Here is a 20,359-nt window from a genome sequence, read left to right as displayed (position 1 = left end):
GGAACAAAACTGGCTATGTTCTGGAGAATTAAGTCAAAAGGGTTGTGTAGACTTTTGCACTGGTGCAGGTTTTACCTGTTGTTGTTGCTGAGGCTGTCTAGCAGCCGGCCTTTGTTGTCTCTGGCGTCGTTGCTGGGGAGCAGCTTGAGGCAGAGGACGAGCCACAAATCTACGCTGGTAGGAGGATTGTGGACGAAAAGGTCTGGTTGTTGGCGGCTTCTTAGACTTAAGAAGTGTATCCCATCTAGTCTCATGAGCCGATAACTTTTGAGTGGTGGAGTCCATGGAATCTCCAAACAACTCATCCCCTAGGCAAGGTGCATTGGCTAGCCGATCCTGATGGTTAACATCGAGTTCAGAAACCCTAAGCCAGGCCAGCCGTCTCATTGCCACTGAGATGGCTGTAGCCCTAGAGGTCAGCTCGAAGGTGTCATAAATGGATCTAACCATGAATTTCCGGAGCTGGAAAAGCGAAGAACAAGTTTGGTGAAAAACCGACTTTTTCCGATCAGGGAGATATTTCTCAAAAGCAGAGATATTCTGAATAAGCTGCTTTAAGTAGAAGGAGAAATGGAATGCATAATTCCCTGATCGATTCGCCAACATTGCATTTTGGTATAGTCGTTTCCCAAACTTGTCCATAGACTTTCCCTCTCTGCCAGGAGGGACAGAAGCATACACACTAGCCCCCTTGGACTTTTTGAGGGTGGATTCGACCAAAAGGGACTCATGATGTAACTGGGGTTTATCAAACCCAGGGATAGGAAGGACTCTATATAGAGAGTCTAATTTTCGGGGAGCCCCAGGAATGGTGAGGGGAGATTCCAAATTTTTATAGAACGTCTCTCTCAAGATATCATGGAGAGGTAACTTAAGGTATTCCTTTGGAGGCTGATCAAAATCCAGAGCATCAAGAAAAGCTTTGGATTTCTGTGACTCAGCCTCCAAAGGAATAGAGAGAGAGTCACACATTTCCTTTAAAAAGGAAGAAAAAGAAGATACTTCTGGTTTAGAGGAGGGCCCCAAGGCAGAGGTGTCCTCTTCACCAGAAGAACATTCTCCCTCAGAAAGGAGAGGGTCTTCTGAGTCGCCCCACAAGTCAGGGTCTTGAACTTGGAAGCTCCGGTCCCGAGAATCCGGCGTGGAAGACTGTAAGTGATGGGATTTTCTATGAGATTTCCCTGACCTGCCTGACTCGGTACCGGGGGATGTGACTGTATGCACCGGTGCCGAAGTCTGAACAGCTTGATGGTGGGATCTCGGCTCCGGTGCAAGAATCGGCATGGAGACAGAGGAAACAGACTGTACCGGTACCGACGAAGTGGAAGTTGACAAAGTAGGACGATCCACTGTCGGTACCGGCGGCTCAGACCGGACTGGTACCGGAAGACTCGGTACCAGGAGTGAAGGCAGAATGTGCTCTAACTGTTCTTTAAGTTGTAATTTTAGAACAGCAGCAATACGGTCTTCGAGAGAAGGCACCGGTACCGCCTTTTTCTTTTGCGGTACCTGCGGTGCCGCTCTACGCTCCGAGGATGAGGAACCCGATGTAGAGGGGCTCACCTCTATTGGAGCGGAGCGCTTCCGTGAGCGCCTCGAGGTCTGCAGGATTGGGCTCGCTGCTATTGAGACCGGAGGACGCTCCAACGGGGAAGGCTTCTTAGCCGGCTTACCTGGAGGAGCCGACACCGACGCGGTATCGCGTGGTGTCGACGATGTGGGTGCCGACTGAGCCGGAGTCGAAGTCGGTGCCGGAGTGGTATCGGACATCTCGGTGCCGAAAAGAAGTTTTTGTTGAATCTCTCTATTTTTAAGAGTTCTTTTCTTTAGAGTCGCACAGCGGGTGCAGGTAGACGATTGATGGTCCGGGCCAAGGCACTGTAGACACCAATTATGTGGGTCAGACAGTGAAATTGGCCGTGCACACCGCTGGCACTTTTTAAACCCGGGTTGAGGGGGCATGAATGTGAAGACGGCTTCAGCCAAATCGAAGGCCGAGGCTTCGATAGTGGCAGTAGGCCCCGCCGGGGCGAAACCGAAAAAAGAAAGAAAACTAAATCAGTTTTTTTTTTTTTTTTTTAAGAAAGAAAGTAAAATAAAATGAAGGAAATAAACCTTCTAAAGACGTTTACGCGAGCGGGAAGGCGAAAAATGGAAAAAGTTTTCAACAGCCGTTGAAACGTGCGACTTCTTAGCTCCGCGGAAACTAAGAAACTGAGGGACCGCGCGCCTCTGTCGGGCGGGAAGGCACTCGCGCGTGCGCGGTGCGGCCGAGCTAGAACTTTCTAAAGTTCTTAGAGTGCAATCACTCTAAAATTGTCCGTACCGGGGCTCCGTCGGTGCCGTCACCCATCAGTCAAGAATATGCTGCCTGCTTGTCCTGGGATAAAGGGAACTATAATAATTTTTTAAAAGATCTGGGGGCCATTGACAGCATATTGTGATGATTAGACACCTTTTTTGCACAAATAGTATGTTATAAGAATGGGAAGGGGGGTATATTGTTATTGTACTGGCTTTTCAATATCTTTGAATATGCTTGAATTATAATATTGGTGGAAGGGGAGGGTGGGGGAGGGACTTAAATTTATGTATTTACAATGATAATAGAAAATATTTTTAAGTGATTTGTATGAACCAATTGTTGTATTATTTGTTCACTTGTGAGATATAAAAATGAATAAAGATTTGGAAAAAAAAGGATGCCCGTAATGAACATACAGGAAATTATTTACATATAATAGAAGATGTAAATGCAAAATAATAACCCCCCCCCCCAAAAAAAAACCCCAATCAATCTGAAGCATATTCATTATGGAAATCTTGAAGTCTGTTGATCTTAAAAAAAAAAAAAAAATGCAACAAATAACTTAAAATTGGAAGGATTATACCAAATTAAATTATACATTTTGGTGGAATTCAGTCTGTCATATATACAAAATGGAAAAAATAATAGCATTACAACAGGGAAATATTCATAATTTTAAGAAAATTTGGGAACCATTGACTCGCTATTCCAATGATCAGATTTCATAGCACATTAGTAATAGTTATATTAGAGTGGGGAGGGGAATGTATATTATATGGAAATAAGAAATGGGAAGGGTTATAGTTTATATGATAAGATGAAGTATTTGTAATCACAATTTTCATGTATTAATTGATTATAATATGTACAATTCAAATATTGTAAGAATGCAAAAATTTATAAATAAAAATTTTAAAAAAAAGAAGTCTTTTGATCTAACCCATCATTTTTAAATTGTATGTCTAAATATATGTTTATATTTTTTTTATTAATGCTGTATCTCGCTTAGTAAACCTAAATAAGCAATTCATCAAATTAAAATAAACTTGAAACCTGAAAACTTAACTGAGCTGTGACCTCCCTCCTCTGCCTTAAACACTGCAGAAAACTGTATGATCACACACAGTAACTACCACTGGGTGTTCGTTTCACTGGGAGGATGGCATGACTGCTGTAGAGAATGACATGGGGACAGAATTTGTCCCCGTGGATAACCGCAGGAAACCATCCTGTGTCACTCTTTAGTGTCTATCTCAACCTCAGTCCTTCTACACTAGCATTTTTCAATGCAAGGCTTGAGGGTCAGTGGCTGAGCCCATTCATACTCTGATTCATCTCTCTCTCCTTAAAGAATGACACGGGGATGGTTTCCCGTGGGGACGGGGGACAAATTCTGGCCCATGTCATTCTCTATCTAGCAAAGGCAAAGCTTTCCACCTCCAGGTCACAAATGAGAATTATCTCTCTCTTGTCCAAAGCTTAAACTCAGCAGAGCAAATCTTTCTTTACACTGGGTAAATGTTCCCTTGTGCATATAACTGTAAATTTAAGGGCCCAATTTCAAGCAGCAAAACAAACTAGATTATCTTACTTTCCAACAAATTATTTACACTTTGAAAATCGATGATACTATGCAACTAAATATACAGCTTTTACAGACTGCAAAGAAAAAGAGGAAGGGGATGAAAAATTCTAAGTGTGTAAATCATACCATTCTCCAGAGACAAATAGGGGATATGCAGCGGAACTCTTCCCTAGCTAATGGTATGCTTTGAGCTTACTGGACATGTGCAAGGGGACCCTACTCCTTGAGCCCCTCCCTCTGCCCTGACAGTTTTTTCGTTTGCCGCTCCTGAACGGTCGCAGCTCTCCCCTCTCCTAACTAGAAAGGGGAAAAAAAGCCTTTACAGAAATAACGAAAATATTACTATCACTTATTAATAATAATTTTTAAAAAAGATTAAATTAATAATATGTTATAATATGTTCTATAATATGTGTATATTCTGATTGAAAATAAGATGAAGGTTGGGAGGTAGGGGGGGGGTTAAATGTATCATTAGATTTTTATGTAGTGCTATTGTGTAATAACTTGTTGAATTATATTATTTTGCGCACTTGTTGTCAAATTTGAAAATGAATAAAGAATTTTTTTTTTTTTTTAATTCTTTATTCATTTTAAAACTTTCATCAAGTGTACAAATATTCATAATAAACACATTTAGTTTGAGCACTTGAACATCTTATCGTTATATCTTATAATTAAAAAATGTAACCCTCATCCCACCCTCCCTCAAAACCCTCTATTCATTATAAGATCATATAATTTGAATCCCACCCCCACCCAATACTGAATGGTGTGTAATTAATAGAAAAATGGCATTATTAAAAAAAAGATTAAATTAAACCACTTTGCCTAGTAGGTCAGGCAACTATATTTCACTGAACCTAAAAAAAAAAGACAACGCTGAGGTACAGGAACGGGAGATTAAAGAAGAACAGTTAAGTTCCTCTTTTTCTTCTTCCTATGGGCTTTAGGACCACTTCTCCCTCAGCCTCTCTTCGCACCGGAACGTCGGCGAAGACCACTAAACAAGATACTGTGCCATTTTCTCCCTCCCCCCAGGGCCCTGTCTCAGTATTGCAAGGCAGGGAAGTGATTTGCTGCCGAAGCCGCATTAAAAAAAAAAGTTGGCAGATTCAGCAGGCTATAAGGAGCTCCCAACACTGGATCATTGCAGCACCCCTTGTCCACCAGTGGCAAACTTGAATAGGAGCTCTCTGAGGGAATCACTGGTTTTTGTAAGGGTGCAGGGGCCAGCGAAGGCTCCCGTGGGCCCTGTCTCGGCTTCATGGTCCTCTCCTGGCCCCCATCAACTACCTTCTTCTGGATATCCAGGTACCTTGAAACACATTAAAAGTCATTCTAAATCTAAGTGAGCAGCCTCTGGGTCAGGACCCAGTCTCTCCTAAATGGCCCTCTTTTCCTGATAGCCGGTGTGACACCAGGAAATTCTTTTTCACTGAAAGGGTGGTTGATCGCTGGAATAGTCTTCCACTACAGGTGATTGAGGCTAGCAGCGTGCCTGATTTTAAGGCCAAATGGGATCGCCACATGGGATCTATTCACAGGGCAAAGGTAGGGGAGGGACACTAGGGTGGGCAGACTAGATGGGCCGTGGCCCTTATCTGCCGTCTATTTCTATGTTTCTATGTCCCTCCTGAAAATCTTTTAGGCTCCAGCCAGGCAATGTCAAATTTTTCTCTCTCTTTTGTTATTATATAAGATATAGGTAGGGTGGGATTGGGAAATATGATATTTGCTAATTGGTTTATTATTAATGGATGGGGTGGGTGGGGAGGGATTATTTTATACTTTAATGAGTATAAGTAAGAATGTCAAGTGATTTGTAAAAATTTTTGATTGAATATTATACACTTGTTGTAAGATATGAAAATGAAGGAGAAATTAGGTTCTTACCTGCTAATTTACTTTCTTTTAGCTTCTCCAGACCAGTAGAGGTTAACTTTACGAATGGGTATATATCTAATCATGACCAGCAGGTGGAGACTGAAAACAAAACTTTGGGACAGTATATACTATCCTCCCTTCTCTATTTCCCTCAGTCTGCCGAATAGCCAAGCAGAACCAAGAACTGGAAAACAGGAAGAAAACAATACTCCGAACAGGAGTAACAAATAACATACCCAAATGCTGTTGGAAAATGCAGAGGAGAAATACCCGAAGGAAAATGTCCCCACAGCTCGCCAGCTAAGCCAGCCGAGCCACAGCCGCTGTTCTTTAATTCTCCCCGGCCCTAGAAAAATACTAGAACCCGCAGCAAAAAACAAAAACTGCCCGCGAAAACAGCCCCAACAACAACAACAACAACAGACAGGGTGGGGACCTCTACTGGTCTGGAGAAGCTAAAAGAAAGTAAATTAGCAGGTAAGAACCTAATTTCTCCTTCTTTAGCACTCTCCAGACCAGTAGAGGTTAACTTTACGAATGGGACGTACCAAAGCAGTCCCTCTCACGGGCGGGACCCCCGAAGGGCCAATACCAGAACACGCTCACCGAACACCGCGTCCCGACGCGCCTGAACATCTACCCGATAATGTCTAACAAATGAATGCAAGGAGGACCAAACCGCAGCCTTACAAATATCCACCGGAGGCACGAGCGACGACTCAGCCCAAGAAGCCGCCTGACCCCGAGTGGAATGAGCCTTGAGAAACTCCGGAACAGGCTGCTGTTTCAGAAGATAAGCGGAAGCAATCGTCTCCTTGATCCAGCACGCAATAGTAGCCTTAGAAGCGCCAGCTCCCCGACGAGGACCAGCCAGGAGGACAAAGAGATGATCGGACTTCCGGAATTCCTGGGTCCGCTGCACATAAGAGCGAAGGACCCGACCGACATCCAACTTGCGCAGCTGCCGTTGCTCAGAAGAGCCCTCCCGACCACCCAAGACCGGGAGAACCACCGATTGATTGACATGAAAAGGAGAAACAACCTTCGGCAGAAAGGAAGGAACAGGCCGCAAGACGACCCGCTCCCTAGAAAACTCCAAGAAGGGAGCCCTACAAGAGAAAGCCTGCAGCTCAGAAACACGCCTAGCAGAAGTAATGGCCACCAAAAAGACCGCCTTCAAAGTAAGGTCCTTCAAAGAACAGTCGTCCAAGGGCTCGAAAGGCGGGCGCACCAAAACAGAGAGAACCAGATTAAGATCCCAAGAGGGAACCGAGGGCCGTAGGGGAGGCCTAAGCAACTTGGCCGCCCGCAGAAACCGAATCACATCAGGAAGAGCCGATAAACGCTGACCTGACACCAACCCTCGAAAGGCCGACAGGGCCGCAAGATGAACCCGGAGAGAAGACCAAGCCAGGCCTCTATCCAGGCCATCCTGCAAGAACTCTAGAATGTTAGGCAGAGAAGCGCGAAAAGAGGTCACTCCCCGCGCCCGACACCATTCCTCAAAGAGACGCCAAACCCGCACATAAGCCCGAGAGGTAGAAAGCCTCCGGGACCCCAACAGTGTAGCGATCACCTTGTCTGAATATCCCTTCTTGCTAAGGCGACCCCTTTCAAGAGCCACGCCGTAAGACAGAAGGGAGACGGGTCGAACATGGGAATGGGACCCTGCATCAGAAGGTCGTCCGAGAGAGGCAGAGGAAGAGGAACCGCCACCAGGTGCCTCACCAGATCCGCATACCACGGACGTCGAGGCCAATCCGGAGCCACCAGCACCACCAAACCCGGATGGTGAACAATGCGAAGAAGCACTCTGCCCACCAGCGGCCAAGGAGGGAACACATACAACAGCCCCTCCGTTGGCCACGGCTGGACCAGAGCATCCAGACCCTCGGCCAGCCCTTCCCTGCGACGACTGAAGAAGCGAGGCACTTTGGCGTTGCCACTCGTGGCCATCAGGTCCATCAGGGGCTGCCCCCAATCTTGCACTATCAACCGAAACGCTCCGGCGCCGAGAAACCACTCTCCTGGATCCAGGAAGTGACGACTGAGGAAGTCTGCCTGAACATTTTCTACCCAGGCTATATGAGAAGCCGAGAGGTCCAGAAGATGGGACTCCGCCCAAACCATGAGCCGAGCCGCCTCCTGCGCCACAGGAGTGCTCTTGGTGCCCCCCTGACGATTGACATAAGCCACCGCCGTGGCATTGTCCGACAGGACTCTGACCGACTTGCCCAGCAAAAGGGAGTGGAAAGCTAACAGCGCCAGCCTGACCGCTCTGGTCTCCAACCCGTTGATCGACCAGGAGGCCTCCTCCGCGGACCAGGTGCCCCGAGCTGAGTGGCCCATAAACTGAGCCCCCCAACCGAGGAGACTCGCATCCGTAAGGAGCACTGTCCACTGCGGGAGATCCAGACCCACCCCCTGAACCAGGTGAGGGGTCCGGAGCCACCAGCGCAGACTGCAGCGCGCCAAGCCTCGCAGGGGAACCGGAACATCCAAATCTTGCCTCCGGGGAGACCACCTCCGGAGCAGAGCATACTGAAGAGGACGCATGTGGGCCCGCGCCCACCTCACCACGTCCAGGGCGCCGCCATTGACCCCAGGACTTGGAGGAAATCTCGCGCCCGAGGACCCCGGGACGCCAAAAGCAGGCGAATCTGAGATTGCAATTTGCTCACCCGGGCCTCTGGAAGGAAGACCTTCCCCAAGGAGGTGTCGAACATAACCCCAAGGCACTCCAGACGCTGAGCCGGGACCAACCGACTCTTGGAAAGGTTGACCACCCAGCCCAGCGACCGGAGAAACTCCACCACCCGAGCCGTAACCCGGGAGCTCTCCTGCAACGACTTTGCCCGAATCAACCAGTCGTCCAGGTAGGGGTGAACCAGGATGCCCACCGACCGCAAGGCTGCCGCGACGACCACCATTACCGTGGTGAACGTCCGAGGAGCCGTGGCCAGACCAAAGGGAAGCGCACAGAACTGAAAGTGCCGCCCCAAGATCGCAAAGCGAAGGAAGTGCTGATGAGAGGCCCGAATTGGAACCTGCAAGTAGGCCTCCGTCAGATCGAGAGACGTAAGAAACTCCCCCGGCTGAACCGCCAGAATGACCGACCGCAGCGTTTCCATGCGGAAAGACGGAATCTTGAGAGCTCTGTTGACCCCTTTCAAATCCAGGATGGGCCGAAAGGTCCCCTCCTTTATGGCCACCACAAAGTAAATGGAGTACCTGCCGGTGCCCCACTCCGTAGGGGACACCGGCACCACTGCCTCGAGATCTAGCAAACGCTGAAGGGTCTGACGAAAAGCCTGCGTCTTCCATGGAGTCTGACATGGAGAAGCGAGGAAAAGGTCCGGCAGAGAGCGGGTAAACTCCAGAGCGTAACCGTCCCGCACCACCTCAAGGACCCACTGATCGGACGCGATCTCGGCCCATTTGGGGAAAAATTTGCGCAGCCGGGCCCCCACTGGAACCAAAGGGGGCACCGGCAAGGAGTCATTGCGCAGGATGGGAAGCGGGGGAACCGGCGGAGGGATTCCCTGCCCCCCGACGGGCCCCCCGAAAGGGCTGCATGCGCTGGAAGAACCGACCCCGGGAAAAACCCTGAGCCGGGAAAGAAGCAGCCCCACGCCCCGGGCGATACTTGCGAAATTCCCGCAAACGCCCCCGGGCAGCCCCACACCTAGACGCAGGGCGGGCACGGTCCTCAGGCAAACGGGGCACCTTCGAGTCCGTCAGAGTCTGAATCAACTCATCTAATTCCTCTCCAAACAAAAAGACCCCCTAAAGGGAACTTTAGTAAACTTAGCTGTGGACGCAGAATCCGCCGCCCAAGCGCGCAGCCACAAAATACGCCGCGCGGCCATGCCATAGACTTAGCCGAAATCCGCACCAAGTCATAAAGAGCATCTGAGAGGAACGAGGCAGCCATCGCAATCTTCGCTACCTCCTGATCCACTAGAGACCAGTCATCAGACTCCCGATCCAGGACACGCTCAGCCCACCGAAACACGGCGCGAGCGACTAGCTCCCCACAAACAGCCGCCTGGACCCCAAAGGCAGAGACATCAAAATCATACTTAAGAAGTGTCTCTAACGCACGCGCCTCCGAGACCCTAAGAGCAGAACCGTCCATAACAGGCACGGTATGCCGCTTAGGAAGTGCCGAGACCACCGCGTTCCCCATTGGCGAAATTAAGGTAGCCCTACCTCCCTCCGGGACGGGATACCCAAGAGCCAAGGCGCACACCAAACGAAACTGCGCCCAGAGGCCACTGCGCCAACACAAAATCCCGCAAATCCTGACGCACAGGAAAAGAGCGGGAACCAGGACAGACCCCCTGAAGCAGAGGGGCCCCCATACGCGGGGTCTCCGGCGGCGCCACTGCAAAAATGCAGCACCAAGGAGACCTGCTACACAGGTCTAAAAGCTCATCCCTCTGAATAAAAAAGCGCACCACGGACGCATCTGCTCTGGAAGACGGGAAACCCGCCGCCCCGCTGCCAACAGGCGTCCCCTCTAGAGGATCCTGGAAGCCCGCCAAAGCAGCCAGGTCCTCAACCAGGCCAACACGCTCCTCCGCCCACCAATTCGCAATCCAAGCCCCCCCGCGGGCGCTTGGATGAGGGAGGAGGAAGAGGGGACGCCAAACGAAAAGAGGGAGGCAAAGCCATAGGGGGCGCGGAGGGAAACCCCCCCCCGAAACCCCCCAGGTGCACGTGGGACCCCCAAAAGTCCGCACAAAGAAAGAAAATAAATTGGGGGCAAAAAACCCCTGGGGGTCCCCAGGGACTCCCTGCCCCAGCAGGGGTCCATGCTGAAACCTGCCCCTGTGTTCGCCATACAGGGGGAAGGTCACCTGAGGTTGCAGACAAAATGGAGGGGCCAGACAAAGAAAATGGCGAAGTTCCCACCAAAAATGCTCCCTCCATGGCCTGTAGCGGCTGAGAAGACTGAACAGTCTCAGCCGCTAAGACAGGCAAGTCGGCATCAGCTGTCAAAAAATCAGCTGAGAGGGAATCCTTCGGGGAATCCCTCCGTGGGCGGTTGTGGAAGACCGGGCTTCCCCACTGCTCCAAGCCGACTCGCGAGGCACCATCGGCGGGGAGCTCTGGGCGCCTGCAGCCGCTGCCGACGGAGCTCCACCACCTCACCGACCCAAACCGCCGAGTTCAGGCCGGCCGCGAGTGCCTCGCGGCTGGACTCAATTGTGTCCTACTCCCCCGGAGAAGGGCACAATTGCTCCATACGCGACCTAGCTATAAAAAAGTGCTGGTTACATGAAAAAATACAGTAAAATACAGTTTTCTTAAAGGGAAACAACCCTTCAGACCAGCACTACCTCAGGATTTTTTTTTTTTTTTTTTTACAGAACAGACTCCACAGGCTCTCGAAGCAATATGCCTTGCTTGACTTAGGGGGCAAGGCTTACTGCTGAGGCTCCTCTAAAAAAATGTGGGGAGGTGGAGGAAGTGGGGGGAGGGACCCCGCTCGTGACCCGCCGGGTTTGACACCCCCGAGGTCGGACGGACCCCCAAACAGGGCCCGACCAAGCTCCGTCCGGCCAAAAACAGGGACAATAAACCCCTAAACAAATTCCAACAGCCCTACCAAGAGAGATGGGTACAGATCACTCAACACCTGCTGGAGACTGAAAGAAGACTGAGGGAAATAGAGAAGGGAGGATAGTATATACTGTCCCAAAGTTTTGTTTTCAGTCTCCACCTGCTGGTCATGATTAGATATATACCCATTCGTAAAGTTAACCTCTACTGGTCTGGAGAGTGCTAAAGAATAAAGATTAAAAAAAAATTTTTGCAGGAATGTGCCACTCTATTCCAACCTGCCCCTCCTGCTCACCCTATGCCATTATTAGTTCCCCCAACAGTGCCCTGCATGTGAGGACCTAAGCCCTCCAGAGCCAATTACTCTGTCCTCTTCAGAGGAAATCCTGCAGGATTTAGACTGGGGTCCCTGCTTTCCTATCTGTTCATCTCCAATGCAGGATACTGTCTCCCTTAATGACTGGGTAGATCAGGAAGATGTGCCCATGCCCGGTACAGATCAACCAGCTCAGGGCATGCCACTACCACTTCCACCTGAAGAATTTTCCTATCCCAAATTTCTACAAAAGGTATCTAACCTGTTGAGTCTCACTCAGGCTGCAACTCCCACGACTACTAAGGATTTCTAAGCTATCCTACAATCCTGTAAGACTCCATTAAAGGAACAGGTTACACTTCCTGTGCACCAAATACTTCAAGAATTATAACTTTCTAAGAGGCAAAAACCCTTATCAATATCCACCACATCTAAACGCTTAGAATTGAAGTATAGGGTACAGAAGGTGCCTGGTCATGATTTACAACAGCTCCCACACCATTCAATGGTTTCAGAATCTGCCATCAAGAAGGCAAAAATAATTAAGTCGCCATCTGTTGCTCCGCCAGGAAAGATTATCGCTTAATTGATTCTATTGGCCGCAAGGTCTACCAGGGTTATATACTGTCCTCTAAGATTATAGCTCATCAGCTGCAGATCCTACATTTTCAGCATTCTGTTCTGCAACAACTTGTCACTGCTAATCCAGAGGCACTTCCCAACCTCCAGGTAGCATTACAAGAATCCTCTTACCACTTAATTAAGACAAATTATGATGCCTATGATATGCTGTCCAGAATGTCAGCAGTGGCAATAGCGGACAGACGTACAGCTTGGCTTAGAGCATCCGATCTCAGAGAGGACCTTCATAACAGATTAGCAGACGCTCCTTATGTGGGTTAGTCTGTTTGAAGAAAAAGTTCAAGCAACAGTTTCCCAACTTAAAGAGGACTCTGCAATCAGTAGAGAACTCTCAGCACACTCTTCTGATGAAGGCTCCAAATGAACTCTCCATTCCTCACGTGGAAAACAGCTTTACTCACAGCACTGACATCAGCTAGGAGAGTCAGTGAACTCCAAGCTCTTGTCATTAATTATCCTTATCTCCAGTTCTTTCCTAACAGAGTTCTTTCCTAACAAAGTAGTTACGGACTTTCATTTGAATCAAACTAACTTTGCCATCCTTTTTTCCCGCCTCTACACTCCTCTCCAGCAGAGCAACTCCTACATACCTTGGACTGCAGATGAGCCTTACTTTTTTTTACCTCAAAGCAACGTCTCAGTTACGGAAATCTAATTAACTGTTCGTTTCCTTCAACTCTGCTACTCAGGGCCAGCCGGTGACAAAAATAACTATATCTACCTGGATTGCTCACTGCATCAAGTTCTGTTATGTTCAAGCTCAGTCTCCTGGCTCTATTGGACCACATGCACTGAGAGCTAAGGCTTCCACCATAGCAAATGTGAGATCCATTCCTCTTCAGGATATCTGTAAAGCAGCCACTTGGTCTTCCATACACACTTTTACAAAGCATTACTGTTTAGACCAGGGCTTATCACAAGATGTACATTTTGGACAATCAGTTCTATGCAATTTGTTTGCAATATAGGAACTGCCTCCACCCATTCAATACTTCAGCTGTGGACTCACCTTCAAGAGGGGCTGCATATCCCCTGCTTGTCTCCGGAGAAAGCAAAGTTGCTTACCTGTAACAGATGTTCTCTGTAGACAGAAGGGGAATGCAGCCACACTTGCCTGCCCACCATCCCCTCATCTCTTACATTCTCTACTGCTAGGGACACAACTGCCATGGCAGAGGGAGGGGCTCAAGGAGTAGGGTCCCCTTGCACATGCCCAGTAAGCTCAAAGTTTACCATTAGCTAGGGGAGAGTTTTGCCAGTCAGGCTCAGTCATTGGACTTCATCTTCAAGTGTGGCTGCATTCCCCTGCTGTCTACGGAGAACATCTGTTACAGGTAAGCAACTTTGTTTTACACACAATTATGAAAATTTGTTTTCCCTGCTGAAATCTTTTACATGTGCCTGAAATGCTATTTTTATCTGCTAACGCTCAGAAAAAACTTAAAGGCTTCCCTGAGCAATGGTAGAGAGCCTGAAACCCATCAGGATAGTATCACTTCAGAAAACCTGCATGTCCCTGCCTGTTGATGGAGAATGTCCATTTTTTGAACATAATGAATTTATGCACATAATGAATTATTAAACATTTGCAACATAGGTCTTAGGAAGATTTACCCAGTGTTTTGTCTGCCTACACTTCAGGGAACAAATCAGTCTTGAGGGGGACCACTAGCGCTCCCTCCTTTCTTGTGGCTACCTTCCCCATTCCATTGACAGGGGTCATCTGTACCTGGGCTCGCTCCCCATCATACTTGTACTCGCAGGTGAAGGAAGCCTCGTCAAACCTCTTCAGCACTTCCCCTATGCCCTTGGTGGGGTTTGCCAACATGGGTTTTAGAGGGATTCCTGCAAGCAAGAGATGAAGGGACATGCTGAGAAAATCAATTTGGTCAAAACGTGTCCTGAGCACACAAGAAGTTTCAAACTGGCTATAAGAGTCCACCTCGAAACCGGTCTTTCCCAGCAGAAGATCCTGCAGGAAAGCGAAAAACTAATAAAGGGGGAGAAATGGACAGAAATGCTACCTGGTGTAAGGCGACAATGCTGAGGTAAGTTTTCAATCCCATGCTGCAGTAAGACAGGGATGATGGTGTCATAGTTTGGCAGCTCGCTGAAAAAGAAAATAAAAAAAGTCATTAGAAAGGAATACAGTCAACTCCATCTAAGTGCAAGTTGGTTAAGCACATGCTTCGGTTATCCACAGCCTACCACCACGGTCCCGTTTTTTTTTAACATTAAAGTAAACTCCAGATATTTGCAATTCGGATAAGCACACAATCCGCTTATGTGCATTGATGTCATAGGTCCAACCTCTATTCTTTCACGTTATGTTCATTCCAGTTAAATGCAATCATGTTCTGACTGGGAATGGCTAGGCTTCACATAGCAGCTTAAGCGCTGGAACAGCTGGGAAAGTGAGTGCTCTGCTTCCATTCAAGCTGTAGGGCATAGCTTTCCTGTACTTTAGGCTCCAGCAGCTCACGCGCCATATTTAAACTGAGCCAGCTTAACTACACTTCTCCCTCCGTATTCGCGGTTTCAGTATTCACGGTTTCAATTATTCACATTTTTTAGCTTGCTGGCTCCTTCCCCAAAATTACATCAGCATGCATAGAGAAATCGCTGATTCCAAGCGTTTACAGAGAAAATCGCCGATTCCCAGCACTTTCTTCACCGTGTTTTGCCTCTCCTTCATAAACAGGCCAGGTCTCCCACCATGTTATTCGTGGTTTCACCATATTCTCGATGGTTTTTAATAGAAAACAGCAAATAACTTATGAAAAAGTTATTTGCGGTTTTTCTGTATTTGCAGTTCTGTTAATCCCCTATCACAGCGAATACAGAGGGAGAAGTGTACAGCCTCCGCCTACCCTCCCCCCCACTCCTATTAAGTGCACACTCCACTTAAGCGCATGTGGCGACCCGGTCCGAAGGGCATGCACTTAAGCGGAGTCGACATGAGTGGGGTGAGGTAGCTTTTGCAGCTACAAATCTATAATGGAAAAATGTGACAACTGATTTAATCATTTTAGACAAAACTGAAGGAACATAATTCCAGAGTGAAATACTGTATGTAAAAATTGCTGAGGAGGCTTTTGTTTTGATCATGAACTTTTCCCCTAAGATAGGGCTTCCCAAATATGTCCTCGTGATACCAAAATGCATAAGATCAATTTAAAAATTGACCTCCTGCATATTCACTGGTGATACAGCCAGTCAAGTTTTGAGGCTAAGATCCTCAGAGAAGGTTTCAGAAGCCCATAAAACCAGAAGTTGTTTGGTGTTTTTTCCTAAGCTTTCTTCCTCACTTTCCTGCAGATTTAAAACACATGTGGATTTGGGGTGGGGGGGATTCTTGATTTTCCAATATTAATATATATACGAATGACATAAGATATTATTTTCATGTGGTATATTTTAGTTGTATATGAATTTGGGAGGGGGGTGGGGGTTAAATCTTCTTGTTGTAGGATATTGTAGATTTTCAAGTGATGTTGTACTATAATAGTTTGATATTTACTGTACACTTGATGTAAGTTATAAAATGAATAAAGAAATAACCCCCCCCCCAAAAAAAAAACATAAAAAAACAACAACCCCATGGGTGAAAAAAACAGTATCACAAGTTAGACTGTGAGCATGCTGGGATAAATAGTGAAAATACTTAAGAGCACCTGATTACTATTCAATGTATTGTAAACCGCTTTGGGTGAATCTTTTCATGAAAAGGCAGTTAATATATCCAAACTATTCAGAAAAATCGATATGCAGGCTGTGTGCCTAATTTAAATGCCTCATTTTTATAATCTGGCTCTATATATACCTTGTGATGTTCTCGCTACTCTCACCTAGGTACAGTCCCTCTTGAGAAAAAGCTGACTGGACACACTGTGGATGTCTTCTAGTTGGGCACAGTTGCATTCTTATCATGATAAGGAGACTCACCAGAAGGTCTGTTTAAGAATCAGGGCTCTCTCTTCTATCCAGGCCTTACGGGAGTCAGGAGACATGCCCTTCCCAGCATCCACCACCTCTGGAGGGAACCCTAAGAGAGAAGGAGTGCAGAAAAAGGTGAGACCCACCAACGGGAACAAAAAAACGATGATTTAAGGTTTTAGGAAAAGGAAAAGCCAGATCCTACCCCTGCACCACCCTGAAGAGACCACGTGTACAGTTGTGAAATACTGTATCCGCTGGCTGAGGCACCTTTACAAAAATATGGGGAGGTGAAGGAAGGTGGGGGAGGGACCCAGCATGAGACCCGGAGTTTAACACCCCCGAGGTCGGACGGATCCTTAAACAGGACCCGTCCAAGCTGGCACAAAAGGGGAACCCAGGAGTCCAAAACAAAACTCCAACAGTACTAAGAGGGGAGCCGAATTAGTCTTACCACCTGCTTTAATGGAGACTGAGGAGCTAGGCAGATTCTAGCCTGATATACAACTTTGTGCTAGTAGCTGTGAGGCATATCACCCATTCGTAAGGACTATATCAGTCTGCCAAGCGATACAGAATCAAGTTTTTGTCTTCTGTCAATTAAGAATGATTCGACACCAATTCAGCCATGATGCCTTCCACTCACTGAGTATGGACTACTGTAATATCATCTATGCAGGTTTGCCTGTCTCCACTACAAAAAGTTAAATGCTTCAGAATACAGCCATCAGACAGTTGCAAGGTAGGATGTATAACTCTGCTGAAATCTAAAAGGATGTAGAAGATGAAGTTTTGAGACAAATTGGAAACAACCACAATGGATGAACACCTCACTATTTTGGTTTCAATCAAAGGATGGCAAAAGCCTTCAATATCATATGTGGATATCCACCACTGGCTCTCTTCATAGCCTCCTGATATTGAATTGCATATTTAATTACTGTTGCTTAACTTTATATTATAATTCTGAAAATAAATAAAGACTATATAACAGTAAAAGTTTATTTTTTACTTATCCTTTTAATGCAGTGTCTCTAGCACGCCCCGACGGGACCTGTTTCGCCCAAAAAAGGGCTTTCTCAAGGGTTGATGTGGGAGCTCTTTCTCAGCGTCCTCATTCTTAAGGGGCTAGAGCTAAGAAGGAACTTTGGATGTGTATGTAGGACCACCTTGTCATGATGAAAAACTGTGAAGGGTGGATCTTCTATTAAGGCTTGTAACTCACTGACCCTCCTTGCAGAGGTGAGAGCAATAAGAAAGACCACTTTCCAGGTGAGAAACTTTAGATGTGCTGTGGCCATTGGTTCAAATGGAGGCTTCATCAACTGGAAAGAACCACATTAAGGTCCCAGATGAAGGTTTGAGAGGTGGTTTAACATTGAAAAGTCCCTTCATGAACCTGGAGACCAAAGGATGAGCAGTAAGAGGCTTTCCATCTACTGGTACTTGATAAGCAGTACTAGCACTGAGATGGACTCTAATGGATGTGGATTTAAGCCAGAGTCCGACAAAGACAGTAGATAATCCGACACCAACTCCACTGCCAAGGAAGTTGGGTCATGATGAAGACGACACCAGGAAGAAAACCTACTCCACTTTTGTTAACATTGTTGAGTGGCTGGTTTCAAGGAAGTTGAGTCATGATGATAAAGAAGATACCAGGAAGAAATCCTAGTCTACTTTTGTTGGTAACATTGTTGAGTGGCTGGTTTCCTGGAGGCATCAATAATGTGACATACAGGCTGAGAAAGATGTAATTCAGAAGAACTCAGCCCGAGAGAAACCAAGCTGTCGGGTGCAAGGATTGCAGGTTGGGATGGAGAAGTGACTCTTGATTCTGAGTAAGTAGAATAGGAAATATTGGAAGAGGTATGGGCTCCCTGGAGTTGAGCTGAAGTAGAAGGGAGAATCAATGTTGCCTGGGCCACCGTGGAGCAATGAGAATCATAGTGGCTGCTTCTCTCTTGAGTTTGAACAGAGTTACATTACATTACATTACTGGCTTATATTCCGCCTGTACCTTTCAGTTCTAAGCGGATTACATCAGAAAGATAATTGGACATTTCCAGGAAGAGAAATACAATTGAAGAAGTTGGACCTAGTACAACAAAAGAGATAGCTGGACTTTTCCAGTAAAAGGAATACAATTAAAGGCGTAAGGTCTAAAGCAATTTTGATGAGAGGATTCTAAGAGGGGGTGAGAGGGGAAAAGGAAGGGATTAGGATGTTTGGGTGAATTTCTTGAATAGTAGGGTCTTGATTTCTTTGCGGAAAGCCTTGAGGTCAGTTGAAGCTGTCAGTAGGTTTAGCTGCATGTGTTGCTAGTAAGTTGTCATACATCTTTTTGCGTTTAGTTCCTTTAAAAGGGGGGTAGGAGAAAGGGGATTGGGTTCTCCTCTGTCTGGTTGAGAGGTTCCTGTTTAGACGGTTGTTTAGGTGGGTGGGTGCCGTTCCGTTTAATGTTTTGAATAACATGCAGTATAGTTTGAATTGGATGCGGGCTTGTATTGGAAGCCAGTGTGAGTCTAGGAAGGCGTTGGTGATGTGATCAAATTTTCAAGGGAATAGATCATTCTGAGGGCAGTGTTCTGCGCGGTCTGTAGTTGTTTTATTAGGTAGGTGGGACAAGAAAGGTAGAGGATATTGCAATAATCCAATAGACTTAGGACTAGGTATTGGACTATGAGTCTGAATTGTTCTTTTTCAAATAATTTTCTGATTTTGCGAAGGTTGCGCATGGTGAAGAATGCTTTTTGTGTGATTTTGTTGATTTGCACCTGAAGAGTGCAACCTCTGTCTACTGTTACTCCAAGGAGTTTGAGTGTGGGTTGTAAGGGATATTTGGTGGTTTTTATTTCTAGGTCAGTTATAGAAGGGGTTTTGTCCTTTTCAAGCAGTAGAAATTTAGTTTTATCTGGGTTGAGCTTCAGTTTGTGTTCTGTCATCCATTTTTCTACTGCTTCTAGAGCTTTTCCAGGATGCCTGATTTGGTGGGGTCTTGTGTGTCAAAGGGGAGGAGTATGATGATATCGTCTGCATAGCTGAATGAAGTTACTTTGAGTTTGTCTAACAGGGTACCGAGGGAGGAAATGTAAAGATTGAAGAGCATGGGTGACAGTGGGGATCCTTGGGGTACTCCGCAGGGATTGGTCCAAGGCTCCGATATAAGATCCTTTGTTTTGAGTTCTAAACATGAGAGGAATTGGAGGAAATGCATATAGAAACAGACCCATCCAATCCAGGAGAAATGCATCTGCTTCCAGACGGAGAGGAGAGTAAAGCCTGGAGCAAAACTAGGGCAACTGGTAGTTGTGAGGAGCCACAAACAAGTCTACTTGAGGTGTGCCCCATTGAGCAAAGATGGACTGGAGAGTTGCAGGGTTGAGAATCCATTCATGAGGCTGAAGAATTCTGCTGAGGTTGTCTGCTAGGGAATTCTTCTCCTCTCGAATGTAGACAGCCTTCAGGAACAGATTTCAAGCTGTCGCCCAAGTCCAGATTTTCTGGGCCTCCTGGAAACAATCAGACTTTGCCTACGTGCAGGCCCTGAGCTTAAGGCTAATTAAGATAGCTTAAGGAGTATGCATTATAACCTATGGACTGTCACATGCTTAGCTTATTTGATCTGTCCTTATTTGGAAAGGACATCAGCTGACAGGCATTGCATATGTGCAAAGACTCAGGCTCTGTCCATGTGTTAATCAGGCCCTTGTCTAAGTGCTGAGCTGGAGGATGATCACGAGGTAAAGGGAGGGTGATCACGATGTATAAGCATGTATCTTTCTTTGTATCCACCAATGTAAAAGCATGTACCTTTGTACCCTCCAATCATGAGATGTGTAAACGAGGGAGCTACTATGATGTCATTAGCTTAGAAGCATAATAAAAAGGGACTCGGAGCTAGCCCTGGGCAGCGCCTCCTTCCCAACTCTAAGACTGCGTGTGTGTGTTTCTGTGTGGTATTCCTACATTGAACTTTATCAAAACCAGAAATAGGGACTACCTTAGAAACATAGAAACATGGTGGCAGAAAAGGGCTATAGCCCACCAAGTCTGCCCATTCCAAAGTATTCGCTCTCGAATTTACTCCCTTAAAGATCCCACGTGAGCATCCCAT

The 20,359-nt window shown here is 46.8% G+C and overlaps 1 protein-coding gene across 2 annotated transcripts in view; it reads right to left on the bottom strand.

Annotated features, from left to right (window-relative positions):
• LIG1 (DNA ligase 1) overlaps positions 1-20,359 on the bottom strand; it is a 135,454-nt gene that overhangs the window by 51,435 nt on the left and 63,660 nt on the right. For both annotated transcript variants that reach the window (XR_004540810.1, XM_033960347.1), the window contains exons 14-16: positions 16,252-16,351; positions 14,331-14,416; positions 14,036-14,151 (exon numbers count right to left, since the gene is read on the bottom strand). Coding sequence is in view for 1 of the 2 variants with exons in the window: in XM_033960347.1 (XP_033816238.1) it covers positions 14,036-14,151; positions 14,331-14,416; positions 16,252-16,351 (302 nt within the window). In the remaining variant the exon portion in view is untranslated. The remainder of the gene's footprint in view (positions 1-14,035; positions 14,152-14,330; positions 14,417-16,251; positions 16,352-20,359) is intronic.

Source organism: Geotrypetes seraphini, chromosome 10 (assembly GCF_902459505.1).
Source record: "Geotrypetes seraphini chromosome 10, aGeoSer1.1, whole genome shotgun sequence".
In the NCBI taxonomy this organism is placed as follows: Eukaryota; Metazoa; Chordata; class Amphibia; order Gymnophiona; family Dermophiidae; genus Geotrypetes; species Geotrypetes seraphini.
The sequence above is the reverse complement of the archived record's forward strand: the minus strand, read 5'-3'. Positions and strand labels throughout refer to the sequence as shown.